Source organism: Notolepis coatsorum, assembly GCF_963971535.1.
Source record: "Notolepis coatsorum genome assembly, chromosome: 1".
NCBI classification, from domain to species: Eukaryota; Metazoa; Chordata; class Actinopteri; order Aulopiformes; family Paralepididae; genus Notolepis; species Notolepis coatsorum.
The window spans coordinates 314,941,192-314,965,102 of NC_140165.1; the positions used below are offsets into that span (position 1 = coordinate 314,941,192).

The window sequence follows — 23,911 nt, forward strand, 5'->3', positions numbered from 1 at the left end:
ACACTCAAACCTCCTGAGCAGACATCAGCAACTACTGAGCAACATACGTCACCTGCCGATTAACCGGTTAGTTGATATGCGGCGGTTTGTAAAAAATCTGAGAATCTTAATTTTCCTTAATGTCTAACATAAAAATATATACATTTTGCTGATACACAGAGAAATAATACAAAAAGGCATATTATATTCCTTAATCAAATATTTATTTGACCATTGATTGACGATACAGAGCATAGTCCTTACTTTGGCTGGGTTGGCGGTGTGAGTCGTGTCACTAACCTAACCTTTGTCTTTTTAGGAGGCTGACTCGTCATTATTTTATTAAGTGAATTATAATGCGACTTCAAGGGTGACCATATTGTGATTTTTTTTAAAGAGGACACTCTGCCTTCAGCCTCAAGATACTTAATCAAAGTTTACTCAAAGATGCCTTATCATTATAATATATTTAAAGTATACCTCCTCTGTATGGATATAAAATTATTGTTTATATTATTTTATATAACAAAATAATATCTCTCTATAACCAAAGTTACTCAACATGCTGTATTATGCCTAAAGTAATCTGACAAATCGCAAGAAAATAACTAAATCAACCTATGACAAAATAATATATATTTTCAAGTCTTACTGGACAAAATAAATAACAAGAAAAATATGATGTAATGTTCTAAATAATACCTCTTCTGTATTAGAAAATCCAGCTTTAAAAAATATATCTTTATCTTTTCAATGTAAATTATAAAACAGTAACCTCACAAAGATACTAATTTAAAAGTGCACTATGCAGTTTCAGATTTGTTGCAATTAGTGTACTAAACTAATTTATTACACACATAATCCTTAGAATGATTGTATCATAAGCATCTTATCAAACCAAAACATAATTTTGAGGCATCAAAATAGTTTTAAATTATTTTCTTTCTCTCCCTGTATAGCTGCATTCTTCAATCAATTCGGTCAACTTTGCCATCAAACTCTCGCCTCGCACTGCTTTGTTTGTAATGTTTTGCTGTGTCCATGTGAGCTTTGAGATCGCCACATCAACATATGGTCAAGCTTTGCACGCGTTGCACTCCGCTTCCAATTAGTCTCGACCGGGATGATAAATTGGAAGTTTTCTCTGAAGTTCATCTGTAATGTACATTTTCGCGTTTGCATTGTGAGGAGCCAGCAATGCTGGTCGGATCTGTCAACTTCCTCATCTGTTGTGTGTGTCTGTGTGAGCGTGCAGTAGCACTGCCCACAAAGCACTGAAAGCGGGGCTTCTCTTGGTAACGTCACACGCAACAGGGTTAGGGATGGTTAGGGATGTCCCGATCCAATTTTTTTGCTCCCGATCCGATCCCGATCATGTGATTTTGAGTATCTACCGATACCGATCTTTCCCGATCCGATCAAAAAAAAAAAAAAAAAAATATATATATATATATTTTTGTATCCCAATTTCTCACATTACATTCACCCTGAATGTTGACGTTATCCAGGTGAAAAGTTAACTTCATTCAAGCGAGGCATTGCAATCCTTGCATAAATCATTTGATGTATAATTAAATCAAAGGAAATGCGTTTGGGGCTGGTCTGCCGTTCTGATGCTGGATACTATTGGTTTGTTTTGGCAAAATTCTTCTGCTCTGTGTGACAATAAATAAATGATGATATGCAATTTAAAACCAAAACTAAAGCCCCAGTATGAGTTTAAGACGTGAACATGGTCATGTTTGTTGAATAAAAAAAAAAGTAAAAAAAAAGAATATAAAAAAAATCATAAAAAATAAATCATTTTCTTTTTTTTCTTTTTTTTTGCGCGACCGATTTCAGATGTGCGCAGGAGCGTTTTGCCATGTGCGCGCGCGCACGGGCGCACCTTAGGGGGAACATTGGCTGTGACTAAGGATTATCGTCGGCGTTTCAGACCGTAAGTCGAACACTGAATGTATACTAATGTGCAAACATATATTGAAACTTTTAATATTTCTCATGAAGCACATTTCTCAGGGTGAATGTAATAATTTGTATTTTTAAACAGAATGTTGTTAAACAGAATAAAGTTGTGAGTTGAGCTGAACAAATGCATTTTTTTCTTAATTTGATTGAGAGGATATGCAAATGCATTAGTTGCAATTTTATGAAAGCATCCAGTCACTGCAGTCAGTGAGCGTTGGCAAGCCCTGAAATAATCTATCATTAAAAAGGTTAACTTGACAAATAGACAGTAAATTAGAGGTTTTCATAATTATGTAATTTGTTGTGTTACCAACATTTTGTGATGCAAGTAAAATGACACAAATGTAATTGACTGCTTTGGTGTTTGTGGCTAATCAGACACACCAAGTGGTTTGCTTTGAATAACCAACAAGCTTGCTCTTAAGCCTCGAGTTGTGTCTGGCAACACTTAGCATACTTATTATCATTACTGAAATCATTAATCTCATTTCCGAAACCCATGTATCATTACCACAACAGCTGTTAATTTAAAGGTTATTTAATTTAGTGAACAATTATAATTTGATTCTAAAAGCATGTCCATTGTTATGTGCTTTCAGGTTTACAATGACATTTTAAGACAAATTCAGGTTTCCATGAAATATCACAAAAATTTGGTTGACGACTGCAGAAGGTGTTGCGGTAATGAGAGTAATATGACAAACTATTCTAAAAATGATTATTTAAAGATATATATTATTTCATAGTTTCAGGTATGTGTCTATGACTGTTAATAATCAATTCTTAAAACTGTGAAAATGTATACGCTTTTCTTATTGTCTTGAAGTTTTAAGACTGTTGCGGTAATGAGAATTTGAAGGACTTATTTTGGAAAATGTGTTCAAAAAGGTGTTAAATTGTAAAAAAATATTTTCTAATTATTATTCACATATACTCCAGACCTGGCTTATAGTGCTTGGAAAGGAAATTTGTTGATGCAAGTTTGTTAAAAAAAAATTATCTTTGAAATTTTGAAATCAAGATTTCATGAGAATCACCGAAATACGTCACTTCAAAATAAAATACCTATTTACAATAGTTGGTTATCCCAAATCATTCAGACTTTACAATAAACTAAAAACGGTCAACTAAAACAGCTGATCATTCTTCAAACCGTTACACAAACAGTTTCGTTTTCTCTGAAAAGGCAGTGGGAGAGAAGGGGGGGGGGCTTCCTGGTTTCCTCCCAGGGGGCGGAATTTAACTCCGCATAGAAAGTTAAGAATGTCTTTGGGGTTTGATTGATTGATTGATTGAAAACTTTATTAACAGATTGCAGAATGGGTACAATACAGTACAGCTCAATACACACAATTAGGGGATGCAGACCAGAGAAAGACTTTCTGAATTGAAAATGGGGGACCCTGATGGAAACAAGACAAACGTCTTTCTCAGGTCTGCATCCCCTTAACAATTGTATGTATTGAGCCGTACTGTATTGTACCCATTCTGCAATCTGTTAAATAAAGTTTTCATTCATTCATTCATTCAGTCTTGTTTACATCAGGGTTCCCATCAGGGTAAATAAAGTTTTCATTCATTCATTCATTCATTCATTCATTCATCCCCATTTTCAATTCATCAGATTCAGGACATATATGACACACGACAACATACAGATAGACAGTACTGCTACATCTATACATTTATGACATACCAGATTTGGTTTTAAATAATATAGGATGCAGACAGTAAAGACAAAACTTAATGTTTCCATTATTTATTTGGTTTCTTACACCTCCAAGCACCACATTTCATGTAATACAGACAGTATATACCGAGAACAGAAGTGATTGTTACATAATAGGCATCATGTTTATAGCCTGTGTTACAGCGACACCTAGTGGTGCTCTTAAGATGTTGCATGTAAGTCCTGGGTGGGCATGCGAGGGGATGGATCCTCAGTTAAATAAAGCTCTACTGAAACATGAATGAATGAATGAATGAATGAATGAATGAAAACTTTATTTAACAGATTGCAGAATGGGTACAATACAGTACGGCTCAATACATACAATTGTTAAGGGGATGCAGACCTGAGAAAGACGTTTGTCTTGTTTCCATCAGGGTCCCCCATTTTCAATTCATATAGACATATATGACATACATGACATACAGATAGTCAGTACTGCTACATCTATACATTTATGACATACCAGATTTGCAAATACAGTACTTTTTGTGATACAGAAGGAGTCAAGAAAAGGGAGTATATACATTTGACGTAGAAACTGTACATTGGAGGAGGTTGGGTGGGGGGGTTGGGTACATTGGGATATTGACAATCATACTGGGTAATTTACATTGGAGGTGGTTGGGGGGGGGGGGGGGGTGGGGGGCGGGGGGCACACTGTATAAACAAGTAACACTGTACATTGAGGGGGGGGGGGAGGAGACACTGTACAAACAAACACAATTGTACATTGAACTATTGACAAAACCATACTAGGTAAATGACTGTACATTGGAGGGGGTTGGGTTAGGATATTTACAGGGGCCAGTGTTGAATTGCAGTCTCCCGTAGGTGTCCCTTGAGAGAGGTTTTGAAAGTGGGTAGTGATCCACATTCCTTTACAGCTTTGGGTAGGGCGTTCCACATTGATGTGGCATAATTGCGAAACGTGTTTAGTCCCTTATTTGAGCCGAATCTGGGTTTAACATGATTTGTGGAGCTCCCTCTGGTGTTGTGATCGTGGTATTCACTGACCTTTGGGAAGTATTTTGACATGTACATGGGTACCTTGGTCGTGTAGTGTATCTTGTAGACCAGGCCCATTGCAAGTTGTTGTACTCTGTCGTCTACTCTAAGCCATCCTAGGTTGTCAAAGTGGGCAGGGGTGAGGTGGGTTCTAGGAGTAAGGTCAAGCAGTAGTCTGACCAGTTTGTTTTGAGATGTTTGTAATTTTGTTTTTAGCGCCTTTGAGGTGCTTTGGTACCATGAGGTGCAAGCATAGTCGTAGTACCCCTGAATGAGTGCTCCTGCCAGAGTCTTCAGGGTGTTCTTGTTTACCAGAGAGGAGATCCGGTACAAGAATCGAGTTCGTTGGTTGACTTTTTTTATTACATTGGATGCCATTTTGTCACAGGAGAGATTAGCCTCTAGGATGGAACCCAGGTAGGTAATTTCATCTTTCCTTGTGACAATATTGTCACCCACTGTAACTGAGAAGCCGTCGGTCTTGCTGAGTTTGTTATTTGAACCGAAGAGAATGGACTCTGTTTTGCCCATGTGTAATGATAGTTTGTTATCAGCGAGCCATATGCAGATTCTGCCTAGTTCCGAGCTGAGGGTTTTTTCAACCTGTAACTTGTTCTTGTCAGAGACCAGCAGGGCTGAGTCGTCCGCAAACAGGAACAAGTTGCAGTCACAAGCTGACGACATGTCATTTGCATAAATTAGGAACAGTAGCGGTCCTAGTATGCTTCCTTGTGGAACACCACAGCTCACTGTGAGGGGGGGGGATAGAGTACCGTTTACCTCCACCATCTGTTCCCTCCCCTCAAGGTAGGATTGCATCCAGCTCACTGATAGACTATCAAAACCAATTGCTTTTAGCTTGTCAATCAGAATGGAGTGATTGACCGTGTCAAAGGCCTTTTGTAGGTCCAGCATGACCATGCCGCAGTATTTGCCTGCGTCCACCTCTTGTTTGATGTGGTCATTCAAATAGAGAAGGCATGTGTCAGTGGAGTGGGATGTTCTGAAGCCAGATTGGAATTCGTAGATTAGATTTTTTTCCGCTAGGTACTTTTCGACCTGTTCGTAGACTATTTTTTCCATGACTTTCGAGATGGAGGTGAGAATAGAAACATGATGGTGTCAGAAGAAGCGGCAGCTCCGAAAGAAATAAACACATAAAGAAATAAAACCACGCCATGGCAGCAAGCAACAGCGTCCCAGCGCCCGAGGGCATGATGCGCATTGTCTGGTGATTTGGTGAAGAACTGGGAAGTTTTCCGTGCGGACTAGTTTGAGGATGTCTCTCTCTCTCTCCCCATCTCTCTCTCTCTTTCTCTCTCTCCCTACCCCCCCTCTCTCTGATTGATTGATTGATTGATTGATTGATTGATTGATTGATTGATTGATTGATTGAAAAGTGTATTAACAGATTGAAGAATGGGTACAGTACAGTACAGCTCAATAATACATACAATTGTTAAGGGGATACAGACCAGAGAAAGACTTTTGTCTTGTTTACATCAGGGTCCCCCATTTTCAATTCATCATAACATATATGACATACATGACATACAGATAGACAGTACTGCTACATCTATACATTTATGACATACCAGATTTGCAAATACAGTATTGTTTGTGATACAAAAAGTGTCCAGAAAAAGAGTGTACATTTGACGTAGAAACTGTACATTGGAGGAGGTTGGGTAGGTGGGGTGGGGTTGGGTGGGTGGGTGGGGGGGGTGGGGGGGGGGCTGTACATTAGAGGTGGGGGGGGGGGGGGGGGGGGTTGGGTAGGGGGGGGGGACACTGTACACTGTACATTGGAATACTGACAAAGCCATACTTGGTCATTTACTGTACAACTGGGTTAGGACATTTGTAGGGGCCAGTTTCGAATTGCAGTCTCCCGTAGGTGTTCTTTGAGAGTGTTTTTGAAAGTGGGTAGTGATTCACATTCCTTTACAGCTTTGGGTAGGGCGTTCCACATTGATGTGGCATAATTGCGAAACGTGTTTAGTCCCTTGTTTGAGCTGAATCTGGGTTTAACATGATTTGTGGAGCTCCCTCTGGTGTTGTGATCGTGGTATTCACTGACCTTTGGGAAGTATTTTGACATGTACTGTACATGGGTACCTTGGTCGTGTAGTGTATCTTGTAGACCAGGCCCATTGCAAGTTGCTGTACTCTGTCGTCTACTCTAAGCCATCCTAGGTTGTCAAAGTCCCCCATTTTCAATTAATTTTTAATTCCCCTCTCTCTCTATCTCCCCCTCTTTCGCTCTCTTTCTCTCTCCCTCTCTCTCTCCCTCTCTCTCCCCATCTCTCCCTCTCTCTCTCTCCTCTCTCTCCCCATCTCTCTCTCTCTCTCTCAGTTGTACAGTGTCCCCCCCCCCCAACCCCCCAAGCAGACAGGTTACAGGTACAGAATGTGCAACAGGTACATGAATGTGCAATGGACGAGAGCAGGTGCACTCCTTGTGCAGCACGGGGCGTCCAGGTGGGTGGTGTCTCGGGAGCGGTGGTCCTGGGCACAGAGAGAACAAGATTAGTGTAACGGAGGTACCGCAGTCTATCCACAGTCACGAGGTACAGTAAGTGAAGTGGCTGTGGACGTTAAGCGGTACTGCAAGTAAACTCACTCCCCAGAGGTATCCAGACCCAGTAGCAAGAAGTGAATTCACCTCTTGGTACAGTGGTCTGCGATGTCGCCCGCGGTGCGGGAGACCGGGGTTCAACTCCCACTCAGGGCGATCCCTTAACAGGGGTCGAATCGAAACGCAGTAAGATCACACCGGCTACATTAGGACAAGGTAATTCAACAAGGATAGAGTAGCAAGGCTAGGGTTCGTTGTCGTACCTAGGAAGTTAGGTTAACACTGCGACGAGGGTAGAGCAGGATCCGTGGGCTGAAGTAGGAATTCGCTGAGGAGGGAATCCCTCACAGCCGCGTTAATTGATGTCCTGGCAGCGTGGGAATCCTGGGGTTGGATGCTGCCCATATAAGGGTGTGAGAGGATGCGGGGTGAGGAAGGCTTCCGCCGTGATGGTGTGGAAGGAGGAGGGGTGAGGAAGGCTCTCGCAGTGACTATGACAATAATGACAATACATTTGAATCTAATCTATGGACAGTGCTCAAGACAGCAGCATAACTGGACCACATACCACTTTAACATTGACCTTTAATCAGAGCAGCATAACTGGACCACATACCACTTTAACATTGACCTTTAATCAGAGCAGCATAACTGGACCACACACCACTTTAACATCACCTTTAATCAGAGCAGCATAACTGGACCATGTTGAAGTCAGAGGTTCTGTGTAGGATTGTTATTAACTGTCTAACTGCATATATATCTGTTTCCACTAGAGGGCGCTCTAGGCGGAGCCACTCAGGTACACCACCATGTGGCGAGTATAAAGGTAGATGTCTCCTCCCACTTCTTTCTCTCCCCCCATGTCTCTCAGTAAGAGAAGACCTATAGAACTGCTGCTCATCATGTGAATAAATAAACCACGCCAGTTAAGGTTCAAGATAGAAACCATGCCTCTTGACCACATTATTGTCGCCCTATAGCCGAATTCTGTTAACAGACCACATACCACTTTAACATAACCTTTAATCAGAGCAGCATAACTGGACCACATACCACTTTAACATAACCTTTATAAGTCAATGGTTTGAGGTTTGAATGCTACCAAACACTGGAATACACAAACATCATGTAGAACGCGTACTCTGATTTTTGATACACAAGTACATTTCAATATCAAATACTCTTTCCACTTCTACTTAAGTAGAAGACAACAGGGGTAGCCTGTATAGTGAGTCAATACCAGAAATACTACATTACAGGAAATTCACAACACCCAGCCAGTAGCCTCATCCACAGATAGGTGAACACCAGCCATTAGCCTCATCCACAGATAGGTGAACACCAGCCATTAGCCTCATCCACAGATAGGTGAACACCAGCCATTAGCCTCATCCACAGATAGGTGAACACCAGCCATTAGCCTCATCCACAGATAGGTGAACACCAGCCATTAGCCTCATCCACAGATAGGTGAACACCAGCCATTAGCCTCATCCACAGATAAGTGAACACCAGCCATTAGCCTCATCCACAGATAGGTGAACACCAGCCATTAGCCTCATCCACAGATAGGTGAACACCAGCCATTAGCCTCATCCACAGATGGGTGAACACCAGCCATTAGCCTCATCCACAGATAGGTGAACACCAGCCATTAGCCTCATCCACAGATAAGTGAACACCAGCCATTAGCCTCATCCACAGATAGGTGAACACCAGCCATTAGCCTCATCCACAGATAGGTGAACACCAGCCATTAGCCTCATCCACAGATGGGTGAACACCAGCCATTAGCCTCATCCACAGATGGGTGAACACCAGCCATTAGCCTCATCCACACATAGGTGAACACCAGCCATTAGCCTCATCCACACATAGGTGAACACCAGCCATTAGCCTCATCCACAGATGGGTGAACACCAGCCATTAGCCTCATCCACAGATCTGTGAACCTAGCCCTGCTGTTATTACTCCTCAGTCAGAGTGAATACAGTGGCAGAAGTCGGGAGTTTCATGTTATGCTGATCGCGATGTTTATGTGAAGCGCTTGCAGAAAAGCTCTTGCATTCTCAGAGGTCACGGGCGTCACCATTAGGATGTTGTCGGAGCTCAGCTCAGCATATCTGCCAAACCCACAGTATATCATGTGTGAGAGATGGAGACTTCCTACAAGTATGAAAAACGATGTGAATTAATGTTCTATGCCTTACCTTGACTATGTCTATTTTGCTGCTGTCTATTCTCTGCTCATTTTATGCCTAATTTTATATCTGCACTTTATGCATTGCTCTTGATTTGCCAATGTTGTGCTCATTTTATGCCCGTCCTTCTTTTTACTGCTGTGAAGCACTTTGAGCTGCAATTCCTAGGTGCTATACAAATAAAGTGTATTATTATTATTATTATTATTATTATTATTATTATTATTATTATTATTATTATTATTATTATTATTATTATTATTATTATTATTATTATTATTATTATTATTATTATTATTATTATTATTATTATTATTATTATTATTATTATTATTATTATTATTATTATTATTATTATTATTATTATTATTATTATTATTATTATTATTATTATTATTATTATTATTATTATTATTATTATTATTATTATTATTATTATTTCAATATCAATAATACTATTATTATTATTATTACAATGGTTAATGTCAAGATCATTTTTGCAGAAATATTGCAGAATATCCTACGATTGTATATTTTGAATAAAACAGTGCTGATAAACAGTCTAAATAAATACAGAAAGAGTGCTATTTTCTGTTCCCAGCTACCCTGCCTCAGGCCGGCCCTCATTCATCAACGTGACGTGGAAAATGTTCTATTTCCACACGTAAGCACAGAATTTAGAATGAGTGCACGCACAAAAGAAACGGGATTTACCACACGTGCGTACGCAGGTTCTACGCACACCTGTCATGATAAATATCACCTTGGCCCTGCGCCGAGGCTCGTGCACACTTTCACGTATTTGCATACCAAAACCGCCCCGATTAACCATATACGGTAATGGACACCCCCATGAAATGTGGAAGAATGGACTAAGCCGAGGGAAGCGTGTTATGAGACAGGCTGACAGACGTGTACACGTACGGTGATGTCGGATATGATATCTATTAACCATTGCTGCCTGGGCAGCGCAAACACTAATAAAGACCGTGCTGGAATATGACTGCCTTTTTCCGTTTTGTTTGATTAATACCCAGGGATTAAAGTTCTCCTCAATTTTATTCCAAATCGCGACGGATTTTCCGTCAATCTTCTACCTGCTGCATATGATTTCTAGAGGCATACAATCTATTTTGAGCCTATATAAACAATAATACGAGAGCATATACAAGAACAATGTATCTCACTGCCATGTATGATGTAGCAGATACGCCATGTGTAGCCTGCCTATATGTGATCAATACAAACTTGAACTTGAATTCCATCATGTCTGTGTGTGGGTCACTGCGGGAACTCACAAGGCTGTTGTCACAATGTAAATAAGAACATGCACTGAAAAGTTACAGTATGTAGTTGGTTGATTATTTGTATGACAGTCAGTAAACCCTTGCAAAAAGTATCCGTTTTATTTAATGAATTGAAAACATGCAGCATGCCTTTCCTCCCGGCATGCAGCAACAACATGAATTTGAACTTGAATGAATTCCATCATCATATTTATATGTTGTGTCTGTCCACTATGTTTGTTACTTTGTTATCCCCCCCCCCCTATCTATGTAAAGCGACCTTGGGTCTCTTGAAAGGCGCTATATAAAATGAAGCTATTATCATTATTATTATTATTATTATTATTATTATTATTATTATTATTATTATTATTATTATTATTATTATTATTATTATTATCACATCTGTGCGGGAGCTCACAAATAGACTGTTAGTCTCAGTGAAGTTTCAACGGAGGTCATCTATTCTAACCAACAAATTGAAGTAGAAAGCATTTCGTGACCAATCTTATTTGGAAACATGACACACAAAATAATTCGCTTTTTATTTGAAACAATATTTAATCGCGTTTGGAGGTTGGTGTTCTGCGTCTGCCCCCCCTGTGCCAAACAAGCAGGCCAACCTCTTGTTCGCGTGTGAGCCCGTTATAATTACACTACTGTCGCTATTTTACAATGAACTATAATGAATTACGGGTCATACAGAAGTTGAACACGCCAGTGTTGAAACTAATGCACGGAAGCTTATTTCCGCGTTGAAACTAATGCATGAACTGAGCAGCGCATATGCCGTAGTAACGATATTCTACCACTGGGTGTCAGCTAAGCATGCTCCGAGCTGTGCGTAAATATAAGCACGAAGTCAAGTTCAAGTTGAAATTGATGAATCCCACACTTTGCTTAGAAATGGTTGTACGCACAGGTTAAGCACATATCTGTGCGTAAGTCACGTTGATGAATGAGGGCCCCTGGTCTCTTGTGTGAGGTAGTGGATGGGGTGGGGGGGGGGGGGTGGGGTGTAGTGACAGAGCGGTCCTGGCCTGCCTCCAGGAGCGTGCAAAGCAGAGGAGGAAGTATATCTGAAAGGCCTTGTTTCCACCCCAGGGGCCGGGGCCTCAAGGAGCATTGTCTTAGTGTTCGCCTGTTTGACCCTGTTTATCTTTCCAATTTGTTTCAGACAACTTCACTTGTTAAGCCGGCGTGTGTGTGTGTGTTTGTATGTGCGTGTGTGTGTGTGTTTACAGTGGGACTGTGCACCGCAAACTACTAAGTATTACAAGGTCGTTTGCACAGTATTATGTACAATCAGAATGTGTGTGTACTGTAAATAAACTGGAAGTTATATGTTTTCTTGCTGGCTCCTAGCTGGTGTATAAAATGCCGGAGAGTGTGTTTGAAGAGGGGCATTTATTTTGGCAGATGGTTTGTTGTGGATTCTTGCGGAGCTGATATGGCCACTGAGGGTCGTTGATGATTACCGACGGCGGATGATAAGCATCAAGAGGCGGAAGAAGTCCTTTTACTTAAGTAAAAGTAGTAATATCGAGATAAAATAGTACTCTGGAAAAAAATAAAAGCCCCCCCCCCCCCCCCCCCCATTCAAAATTCAATGTATGTACAAGTGGAGAAAGTATTTGATATTGAAATGTAATGTATGTGTATTGAAAGTCAAAGTATGCATTCTACATGATGTTTGTGTATTCCAGTTCTCTGTAGCGTTCAGACCTCAAACGACTTGACTTCTAATGGTTAAAGTTGTATGTGGTCCAGCTCTGCTGCTCTGATTAAAGGTCATGTTAAAGTGGTATGTGGTCCAGTTATGCTGCTCTGATTAAAGGTTATGTTAAAGTGGCATGTGGTCCAGCTCTGCTCCTCTGATTAAAGGTCATGTTAAAGTGGTATGTGGTCCAGTTATGCTGCTCTGATTAAAGGTTATGTTAAAGTGGTATGTGGTCCAGTTATGCTGCTCTGATTAAAGGTAATGTTAAAGTGGTATGTGGTCCAGTTATGCTGCTCTGATTAAAGGTTATGTTAAAGTGGTATGTGGTCCAGTTATGCTGCTCTGATTAAAGGTTATGTTAAAGTGGTATGTGGTCCAGTTATGCTGCTCTGATTAAAGGTAATGTTAAAGTGGCATGTGGTCCAGTTATGCTGCTCTGATTAAAGGTTATGTTAAAGTGGTATGTGGTCCAGTTATGCTGCTCTGATTAAAGGTTATGTTAAAGTGGTATGTGGTCCAGTTATGCTGCTCAGATTAAAGGTAATGTTAAAGTGGTATGTGGTCGTTATGCTGCTCTGATTAAAGGTTATGTTAAAGTGGTATGTGGTCCAGTTATGCGGCTCTGATTAAAGGTAATGTTAAAGTGGTACTGTATGTGGTCCATTTATGCTGCTCTGATTAAAGGTAATGTTAAAGTGGCATGTGGTCCATTCATGCTGCTCTGATTAAAGGTAATGTTAAAGTGGCATGTGGTCCAGTTATGCTGCTCTGATTAAAGGTAATGTTAAAGTGGCATGTGGTCCAGTTATGCTGCTCTGATTAAAGGTTATGTTAAAGTGGTATGTGGTCCAGTTATGCTGCTCTGATTAAAGGTAATGTTAAAGTGGCATGTGGTCCAGTTATGCTGCTCTGATTAAAGGTTATGTTAAAGTGGCATGTGGTCCAGTTCTGCTGTTCTGATTAAAGGTTATGTTAAAGTGGTATGTGGTCCAGTTATGCTGCTCTGATTAAAGGTTATGTTAAAGTGGCATGTGGTCCAGCTCTGCTGCTCTGATTAAAGGTCATGTTAAAGTGGCATGTGGTCCAGTTATGCTGCTCTGATTAAAGGTTATGTTAAAGTGGTATGTGGTCCAGTTATGCTGCTCTGATTAAAGGTTATGTTAAAGTGGTATGTGGTCCAGTTATGCTGCTCTGATTAAAGGTTATGTTAAAGTGGCATGTGGTCCAGCTCTGCTGCTCTGATTAAAGGTCATGTTAAAGTGGTATGTGGTCCAGTTATGCTGCTCTGATTAAAGGTTATGTTAAAGTGGTATGTGGTCCAGTTATGCTGCTCTGATTAAAGGTGATGTTAAAGTGGTATGTGGTCCAGTTATGCTGCTCTGATTAAAGGTTATGTTAAAGTGGTATGTGGTCCAGTTATGCTGCTCTGATTAAAGGTCATGTTAAAGTGGTACTGTATGTTGTCCATTTATGCTGCTCTGAGGTTATGTTAAAGTGGTATGTGGTCCAGTTATGCTGCTGCTCTGATTATGTCCTCTTGAAGGCAGGCATCACATTTTAAAGTACATAATCTTTATCAATATTTTCCACGTTTTCTATGGAAAATATTTTTCTTCAAAGTAACTGATGGGTTCAGATAAATATAATGGAGTAAAAAGTACAATATCAAATTGAAATTTAGTGGAGTAAAAGTACAACGTTCCCTAAAATGACTAAGTAAAGTACAAGTGTCTCAACGTTGTACTTAAAGGGATAGTTCAGATGTTGGGACATTAAATAAACACTCACCTTAACACCCACTTTACTCACTTTAGACACTTTAACACACTTTATATTTATTAGTAAAGAGATTTGCACTACAATTCATACCTCATTGCACCTTACCCTACGTTTGCAGGTAGCAGGTGTTTAATCAAAGATCCCTGCAGCATGGGTATGGGCGGGTTAATTTTCCATTGATGGGGATTTGAACAAAGTACAATTACTCAAGTACTTTACACCCCTGCTGTGAAGTAATACACTGACTTTTTCCAAGGAACAAAATAGTGCAGAGTGATTGCATAATCTGAAGTGCTGGAGGATGATAATTTTGTATTAGAAATAGGGAACCCTTTTTAATCCATGTTGTGGATTAAGACCCTTTGGTTTCAACACCCTGTTTGCTTTTGGTTCACTCGGAACCCGACCAGAACTCCAGCCACGTGACTCGGTAAGTAAACCAATAGCTTTGCATCCACTACACTACTGTCTGTGTGTGTGTCTGTCTATAGGTATACAACATTTACATTTAGTCATTTAGCTGATGCTCCAAAGGGACTTGCAAGTTCTGTACAACAAGTCAGCAGGAAGGCTACAACTCTGGCAGCTAAGGGTCAGTAACATTGTTCGTCAAACAGTGTCGAACTTGAGTGCTACAGACTTGAGTGCATATTAGCATAGTAGCTAGTAAAATAGGCAAGGTAGATTCCTTAGTAGCAGAGTTCATACTAGTAAAAGACAGTACAAAGGTTATTTATTTATTATTATTATAGTTATTTTTTATTTCAGATATTGATTGAAGAAGTGTGTTTTCTGTCAACAACGGAAAATTGGTCTGGTTTCAGCTGTCCTGACCAGTGATGCCAGTAACTAGTTACTTAAAAGTAACTAGTTACTGTAATCTGATTACTTTTTTCAGTAAATAGTAATCTAACTTGTTACTTTTTACAAGCCAGTAATATGATTACAGTTACTTTTCCAAGTGGCTGTGAGTTACTATTTAGTTACTATCTCATAATGCTGATGATAAGAGAGCCAGGGGTACAGTCAGCTAGACCGGAGTATGGCCTGATGGCTGATGACGTCTCATGATGACCTGTCTGAGCAGCCAATCATGATTTATGACATTATGCACTTTCAATAAAGCATTATTTAAAAAAAAAAAAACTGTTGTCATTCTTGTGGCAGCAGCAGGGACGACGACGACGACTTCGTAACCTAGTTACTTTCAAAGTAACTAAGTTACTTTGATAATCAAGTAATCAGTAAAGTAACTAGATTACTTTTGAAAGGAGTAATCAGTAATCAGTAATCAGATTATTTTTACAAGTAATCTGTGGCATCACTGGTCCTGACTGTGGTGCGGGAAGTGTCGTTCCACCATTGTGGAGCGAGGAGCGAGAATAGCCAGCTTCTGTTTGATGACCCCCCAGGAGCTCGGTGTAGTTAGAGACCAGTGACCGGAGGTAGGAGGGAGCCGTTCCCTTCGCTGCACGGTATGCCGGGTCAAGGACCTTGAAGCGGATTCGTGCAGCGATGGGAAGCCAGTGCAGCGCTCTAAGAAGTGGGTTAACGCGGCTGGGTGGCGCAGCGGACTAAACGCTCGTCACCAACGCGAGAGACGCTGGTATCGAATCCGGCTGTCAGCGTTGCCTCCGGCTTGGCCGGCCGTCATACTGGCTCAATTGGCAGAGTCAGCGGGAGGGAAGCCGGTGGGGTGGTATTCTGGTCGTTGTAAACAGCGACTCCTACAGGTCGGTCGGGGCGCCTGCACAGCGAGGGAGGGAGATGGTGAAGGTAGTGTGACCTCCCACGCGTTACACCTCACCAATGAGAGTCCGCGCTGGCAGGTGAAAAGATGCTGCTGGCTGTCTCCTATGTCTCGGAGGAAGCATCTGATAGACTTCAGGGCTCCCTTGACCGACCACTGGGGGGGACATGCAAGCAACGACCAGGAAGGGGAGGGGGGGGATTGAGAAAAACACAAAAACAGGAGGAGAAAAAAAGTGGATAAAAAATAAATAAAAAGTGGGTTAACATGGGCTGACTTTGGTATGCAACTTCGGATGACGTCTTTTACCCAATAAATCCAGGACAAAGTCTTCTCGTAGAAAAAGCACAACAGGTTTTTAATTAAATAAAGCGACAAAGACAATCAAGAAGAATTAGGCGAACATTTTTCATTTGTTCTCGTTGTTTTTAAGTTTCCATTGCATCTGAAATCCTCACCACATTACCCACGGCATGAAAGCATTAGACTACATTTTGAGTTCGATTGGTATTCCTCTCTCCATTCATTCGCACACACATGGCATTTCAAAACAATAAAGTGCTTTTATTTGAAAATGACCTCTCTTTGTTCAACCGAACACACGCTGAGATGACGCTCTGCTCTTCAAGACCTTGCCGTTCTCGACATGTATGTATACAAAGGGCTTGCATACACAAAGACAGAGAGAGACACACACACACGCACGCACGCGCACACACACACGCACACACACAGACACACACACACGGGGACACACACACACACACGGACACACACACGCACACACACACACACACACACACACACACACACACACACACACACACACACACACACACGTTCGGAGTGCAGAGCACAGTGTGTGTCCCACGCAGACACACTCGGGCTACTCGAGCGCATGTCGTACGCAGACATCTCGACCGTCTTGAAAACACTTTTAGTTCAAACACAGTTTACACACAGAGTCTTCCGTCGGCTTAGCTTCCCTCGACGTTGTGCTTTTATAACATAGGAATCTCCTGTTATTAAGTTGTACAGTTGCCCCCCAGGCACTGATCTCCAATCAGTTATTTTGTGGAGTACCTCCCTATAAAGGTATACTATTAGTACTGGAGGAGGGGGGGTAGACTGATCGTGGATCAGTACCCCGAGGGCAAGTTCGCCTCGCATCATCATGCCTGGCATGATGTACAAAAGGCAGTTTTCCAGACGGCGAACTAGACGGTGTACCGACGCTAGCTAGCTCCAGCTCCGCCCCCCTCCACGTGAATCACGTCCCACTAGAGTCTCTTGGCAGTCCATTGATTTCCACTCCTCCTCCCCCCCCCCCACTGATTGACAGAAAGACAATGGTATAATCTCCTCTCTGGTTGAGTGGAAAGACAATGGTATGGGGCAGGGAGAAACAGTGGCCATAACTGAAAAGGCAAAAACTGTGACAAAACAAAACATGTCCACTTTGTTAGTGAGTCGTCTCCATAGGACGAAGGAGAGGACGTCATCTTCGTCACCGTCCTCCTCTTCTTCTCGTCACCTCGAGTTCAGTCCAGTTCCGCCCTCTTCCTCCTCGTCTTCTCGTCACCTGGAGTTCAGTCCAGTTCCGCCCTCTTCCTCCTCGTCTTCTCGTCACCTCGAGTTCAGTCCAGTTCCGCCCTCTTCCTCCTCGTCTTCTTCTCGTCACCTCGAGTTCAGTCCAGTTCCGCCCTCTTCCTCGTCTTCTTCTCGTCACCTCGAGTTCAGTCCAGTTCCGCCCTCTTCCTCGTCACCTCGAGTTCAGTCCAGTTCCGCCCTCTTCCTCCTCGTCTTCTCGTCACCTGGAGTTCAGTCCAGTTCCGCCCTCTTCCTCCTCGTCTTCTCGTCACCTGGAGTTCAGTCCAGTTCCGCCCTCTTCCTCGTCACCTCGAGTTCAGTCCAGTTCCGCCCTCTTCCTCCTCGTCTTCTCGTCACCTCGAGTTCAGTCCAGTTCCGCCCTCTTCCTCGTCACCTCGAGTTCAGTCCAGTTCCGCCCTCTTCCTCCTCTTCTTCTCGTCACCTCGAGTTCAGTCCAGTTCCGCCCTCTTCCTCATCTTCTCGTCACCTCGAGTTCAGTCCAGTTCCGCCCTCTTCCTCCTCTTCTTCTCGTCACCTCGAGTTCAGTCCAGTTCCGCCCTCTTCCTCGTCTTCTCGTCACCTCGAGTTCAGTCCAGTTCCGCCCTCTTCCTCCTCTTCTTCTCGTCACCTCGAGTTCAGTCCAGTTCCGCCCTCTTCCTCGTCTTCTCGTCACCTCGAGTTCAGTCCAGTTCCGCCCTCTTCCTCGTCTTCTCGTCACCTCGAGTTCAGTCCAGTTCCGCCCTCTTCCTCGTCTTCTCGTCACCTCGAGTTCAGTCCAGTTCCGCCCTCTTCCTCCTCGTCTTCTCGTCACCTCGAGTTCAGTCCAGTTCCGCCCTCTTCCTCCTCATCTTCTCGTCACCTCGAGTTCAGTCCAGTTCCGCCTCTTCCTCCTCGTCTTCTCGTCACCTCGAGTTCAGTCCAGTTCCGCCCTCTTCCTCCTCGTCTTCTCGTCACCTCGAGTTCAGTCCAGTTCCGCCCTCTTCCTCCAGCCACCCCGTTACTCCGGGTCTTCCTCGTGGCTCGGCCGCTGCGATCAGGTGCTGCGTGCGAAGCGTTCCCGCCCCCCTTCTCCCCCGTTAACTAACAGTCGACACTGGGAGAGAGGGGGCGGGGCCTGCTTGGATGATTGACGGGCTGACCATGTGACGTCTCCCTTTTGTAACCATGACGATGATTGCAGCTCAGGTAGGCACATACAGTATATATATATATATATATATATATATATATATATATATATATATATACACGTTGGGGAGGACTCCCCGGCGATTACATGGGCTTTAGGTCTTGCCATTTTGAGTGACAGGCACTTGAACACCTTTCTGTCCTGTTGCTATGGATACAAGCGGGGGGGGGGGGGGGGGGGGGGGGGGGGGGGGAAGAGGAGTGTGTAAGCCGCACATCATCCACGGTTATTAATTATTATGAGCTGATCTAAAAAACAGATGCATACAAACAACTCTCCCCGATGTCAGGGATTGACCGTATTCGCGCGGCGGAGGCAGTTTTGCTCTTACGTCGTGCTCAGCTTGGGATTCCTTTCCCCCACCCCGAACAGGGTGGAAAGGAATCCCAACCTAAAGCGCGACAGGACGGAATCCCAGCCTGAGCATGGCGTGAAGGGAATCCCAACCTGATCATGACATGAAGGGAATCCCAACCTGCGCATGCCATGAGGGAATCCCAACCTGAGCGTGACAGGACGGAATCTCAGCCTGAGCATGGCGTGAGGGAATCCCAACCTGATCATGACAGGAAGGGAATCCCAACCTGCGCATGCCATGAGGGAATCCCAACCTGAGCGTGACAGGACGGAATCCCAGCCTGAGCATGGCGTGAGGGAATCCCAACCTGATCATGACAGGAAGGGAATCCCAACCTGCGCATGCCATGAGGGAATCCCAACCTGAGCGTGACAGGACGGAATCTCAGCCTGAGCATGGCGTGAAGGAATCTCAACCTGATCATGACATGAAGGGAATCCCAACCTGCGCATGACATGAGGGAATCCCAACCTGAGCATGACAGGACGGAATCCCAGCCTGAGCATGGCGTGAAGGAATCCCAACCTGATCATGACATGAAGGGAATCCCAACCTGAGCGTGCCATGAGGGAATCCCAACCTGAGCGTGACAGGACCGAATCCCAGCCTGAGCATAGCGTGAAGGAATCCCAACCTGATCATGACAGGAAGGGAATCCCAACCTGCGCGTGCCATGAGGGAATCCCAACCCGAGCACGACATCAATGAATCCCAACCTGAGCACGACAGGGAGGAACCCCAACCTGAGCACGACATAAGAGCGAAACGGCCACCGTGTGAATAATGGTCAATAATGGAACATTATGACGGTGGTGGTGCAGGTCGGGTACTCACCCAGTCTGTACTTCTCCTTCGCCTCTTCCCTCTCCTTTGCATCAAAGTACCAGACCGTGATGGCATAGCTGCAGGACACAAGAGAGAGAGAGAGAGGACATGACGAGGCTGACGGAGACAAGCGACGCTGCGTTCATTCTGTGGACGTGTGAAGAGGTTCAAGTTTAAAGTTTCTTTATTAGTTGTCGTAAAAAAAAAAAAAAAACAGAATACTTTTCTATGAAATGCTTTTTTCTGTTATGGGCTCCCGGGAGTGTGCTAGATAAAAAATAGATAAAAAGTATGAAATAGAAAGTCAAAAGTACGGAGGCAAAAAGTGTTCAGTCAATATATGTACAATATACAATACAGAGTAAAAAAGGAGTAACAGTGAGTTACAGTACAATACAGTATACAGTACAATGCAGACATGGGATGAGGTACAACTTAGGTAAGGTGCAATGAGGTATGAGTTGTAGTGCAAATCTCTTTACCAATAAATATAAAGTGTGTTCAAATTCATTACAGAATGACGTATTTATCCACCTTTTTCAAAGGTTTAAAAAAAAAACGACACGTTCTAAATAAGATGACCAGCGGTGTACTCGGGAGATGGTAAAACCCCAATCTCTGGAACCACGTTCATAACCGCTGCTGGCCTGGGATAACAATCCTTGACCAAGGTACTGACATTACAACTGGAGTTGGTCCCCGGGCGCCGCACAATGTGTGGCTGCCTGCCCACTGCTCCTAACTAGTTAGGATGGGTCAAATGCAGAGAATGAATTTTCCTAAGGGGATTAATAAAGGTTCAACTTAACTTAACTTAACATAGTGTGACCACCAGTCTGACTTGGACAGTAGAGGGTTAACTGGTTTAGTCCTGTACATACTGTAGTGTGACCAGTCTGACTTGGACAGTAGAGGGTTAACTGGTTTAGTCCTGTACATAGTGGGACCAGTCTGACTTGGACAGTAGAGGGTTAACTGGTTTAGTCCTGTGCATAGTATGACCAGTCTGACTTGGACAGTAGAGGGTTAACTGGTTTAGTCCTGTACATAGTGGGACCAGTCTGACTTGGACAGTAGAGGGTTAACTGGTTTAGTCCTGTGCATAGTGTGACCAGTCTGACTTGGACAGTAGAGGGTTAACTGGTTTAGTCCTGTACATAGTGGGACCAGTCTGACTTGGACAGTAGAGGGTTAACTGGTTTAGTCCTGTGCATAGTATGACCAGTCTGACTTGGACAGTAGAGGGTTAACTGGTTTAGTCCTGTGCATAGTGTGACCAGTCTGACTTGGACAGTAGAGGGTTAACTGGTTTAGTCCTGTGCATAGTGGGACCAGTCTGACTTGGACAGTAGAGGGTTAACTGGTTTAGTCCTGTGCATAGTATGACCAGTCTGACTTGGACAGTAGAGGGTTAACTGGTTTAGTCCTGTGCATAGTGGGACCAGTCTGACTTGGACAGTAGAGGGTTAACTGGTTTAGTCCTGTGCATAGTATGACCAGTCTGACTTGGACAGTAGAGGGTTAATGATTGCAGCTCGTTTCCTCCCCTGTGGGACTGTATTGTTTATTCCTGTCTCTCTTGTCTCTCTCCCTCCAGCACGAGCCCTGCAATCCAACCTTCCGCCCCTCTCCCTCCTACCCCCGCCCCCACCCCTCTTAGGAAACGCGTACTTCCTGTACTTTGCCCCACCTTGCCCCCCCCCCCCCCCAGCAGAGTGAGGAGAGGAGTGAGGAGAGGAGAGGAGAGGAGAGGAGAGGAGAGGAGAGGAGAGGAGAGGAGAGGAGAGGAGAGGAGAGGAGAGGAGAGGAGATATGAGAGGAGAGGGAGCTATGGAGAGTAGAGGAGAGGAGAGGAGAGGAGAGGAGAGGAGAGGAGAGGAGAGAGGAGATATGAGAGGAGAGGGAGCTATGGAGAGGAGAGGAGAGGAGAGGAGAGGAGAGGAGAGGAGAGGAGAGGAGAGAGGAGAGGAGAGGAGAGGAGAGGAGAGGAGAGGAGAGGAGAGGAGAGGAGAGGAGAGGAGAGGAGAGGAGAGAGGAGAGGAGGATAGTAGAGGAGAAGAGAGGAGAGGGGAGGGAGCTATGGAGAGGAGAGGAGAGGAAAAGAGAGGATAGGAGAGGAGAGGAGAGGGGGAGAGGAGAGGAGAGGAGGAGAGGGGAGGGGGAGAGGAGAGGAGGAGAGTAGAGGAGAAGAGAGGAGATGAGAGGGAGCTATGGAGAGAAGAGAGGAGAGGAAAGGAGAGCAGAGCAGAGGAGAGGAGAGGAGGAGAAAAGAAAAGAGCAGAGAAGAGGAGAAGAGAGGAGAGAAAATGGGGCTACAGAGAGGAGAGGAGAGGAGAAGAGAAGATAGGAGAGGGAGCTATGGAGAGGAGAGGATGAGAGGAGAATAGAGAGGATATAGAAATGGGGCTACAGAGAGGAGAGGAGAAGAGAGGAGAGTAAAATAGAGGAAAAGAGAGGAGGAGAGGAAAAGAGAGGAGGAGAGGAGAGGAGAATAGGAGAGCGAAAGGGGGCTCAGAGAGGAGGAGAGGGGGAGAGGAGAGGAGAGGAGAGGAGAGGAGAGGAGAGGAGAGGAGAGCAGAGGAGAGGAGAGCAGAGCAGAGGAGAGCAGAGGAGAGGTGAGGAGAGGAGAGGAGAGAGGAGGAGAGGAGAGGAGAGGAGAAGAGGAGAGGAGAGGAGAGGAGAGGAGAGGAGAGGAGAGGAGAGCAGAGGAGAGGAGAGCAGTGGAGAGGAAAGGAGAGAGAAGGAGAGGAGAGAGGAGAGAGGAGGAGAGCAGAGGAGAGGAGAGCAGAGCAGAGGAGAGGAGAGGAGAGGAGAGGAGAGGAGAGGAGAGAGAGGAGAGGAGAGCAGAGGAGAGCAGAGGAGAGCAGAGGAGAGGAGAGGAGAGGAGAGGAGAGGAGAGGAGAGGAGAGGAGAGGGGAGGAGAGGAGAGGAGAGGAGAGGAGAGGAGAGGAGAGGAGAGGAGAGGAGAGGAGAGGAGAGAGGAGGAGAGGGCAAAGTATAGCTATGGGAGGAGAGACGAGGAACACGTTGCAACTCAAGCAGCCTTGGAAATATAGGTCATCCATTTCAAAGATAAGAACAGCAGTCCAGACAAAGTAGTTACTGAATATCAACGGACTCTGACCTCCAGACACACCCTGCCATGTGTGAGTGCAGTCCTTGATCATTCACTCTCCTACAGCTCCCAAACCGTGTCCTGCTGCTGTATAATTGTGTTTATCCTTGTAGCCGGCTTGTTAACATAATATTGCATTTTTGTATGATTACCATTGACATAATATAATAAATCACAAAAATAAACATTCCAAGCTCCTCTCTCTTGTGTGCCATTTCCATCGCTCTCTGGGGCCCCCTGGTGGCCCTGGAGGGTGAAGTGGGTGAGAGGTGGAGGAGGCGTGTGTGTGTGTGTGTGCGTGTGTGTGTGTGTGTGTGTGTGTGTGTGTGTGTGTGTGTGTGTGTGTGTGTGTGTGGCGCTGCAGAGGAAGTGTGAGAGCGTCTCTGACCTAGTTGTCTGCAGCAGTGTGAGATGAGTAGAGTACACACCTATAAGTGTGTACGTGTTTAATCGCTTTTTAAAGGAACACGCCAACATTTTGGGAAATTAGCTCAGCGTCTTCTCCAGAGAGAGACAAGAAGATAAGATACCAGTTTCCTCTCTGTGCGTTCAGTAGAAAGCTATCTGGCTGCACGTTAGCCTAGCTTAGCACAATGAATGGAAGCGGACAGTGCCGGTTAGCCTAGGCATTGTCCAACTAACACCTCTCCCGAAGGCTAACTACTGAACGCACAGAGAGGAAACTGGTATCTATCTTCTTGTCTCTCTCTCTGGAGAAGACGCTGAGCTAATTTCCCAAAATGTTGGCGTGTTCCTTTTAAACGATTAAATAAATAAACGTGTGAGTGTGTCTATGTGTGTGTCTATGTGTGTGTGTGTGGGGCCAGCGTGTG

At 44.0% G+C, this 23,911-nt stretch overlaps 1 protein-coding gene across 1 annotated transcript in view; it reads right to left on the reverse strand.

Moving 5' to 3' along the window:
* Positions 1 to 17,947: 17,947 nt before the first annotated feature.
* egln2 (egl-9 family hypoxia-inducible factor 2) overlaps positions 17,948 to 23,911 on the reverse strand; it is a 70,183-nt gene continuing 64,219 nt past the window's right edge. The window contains exons 5-6 of the mRNA XM_084322802.1: positions 19,973 to 20,040; positions 17,948 to 18,927 (exon numbers count right to left, since the gene is read on the reverse strand). Of these exons, the coding sequence (XP_084178928.1) occupies positions 18,875 to 18,927; positions 19,973 to 20,040 (121 nt within the window). The 3' untranslated portion in view covers positions 17,948 to 18,874. The remainder of the gene's footprint in view (positions 18,928 to 19,972; positions 20,041 to 23,911) is intronic.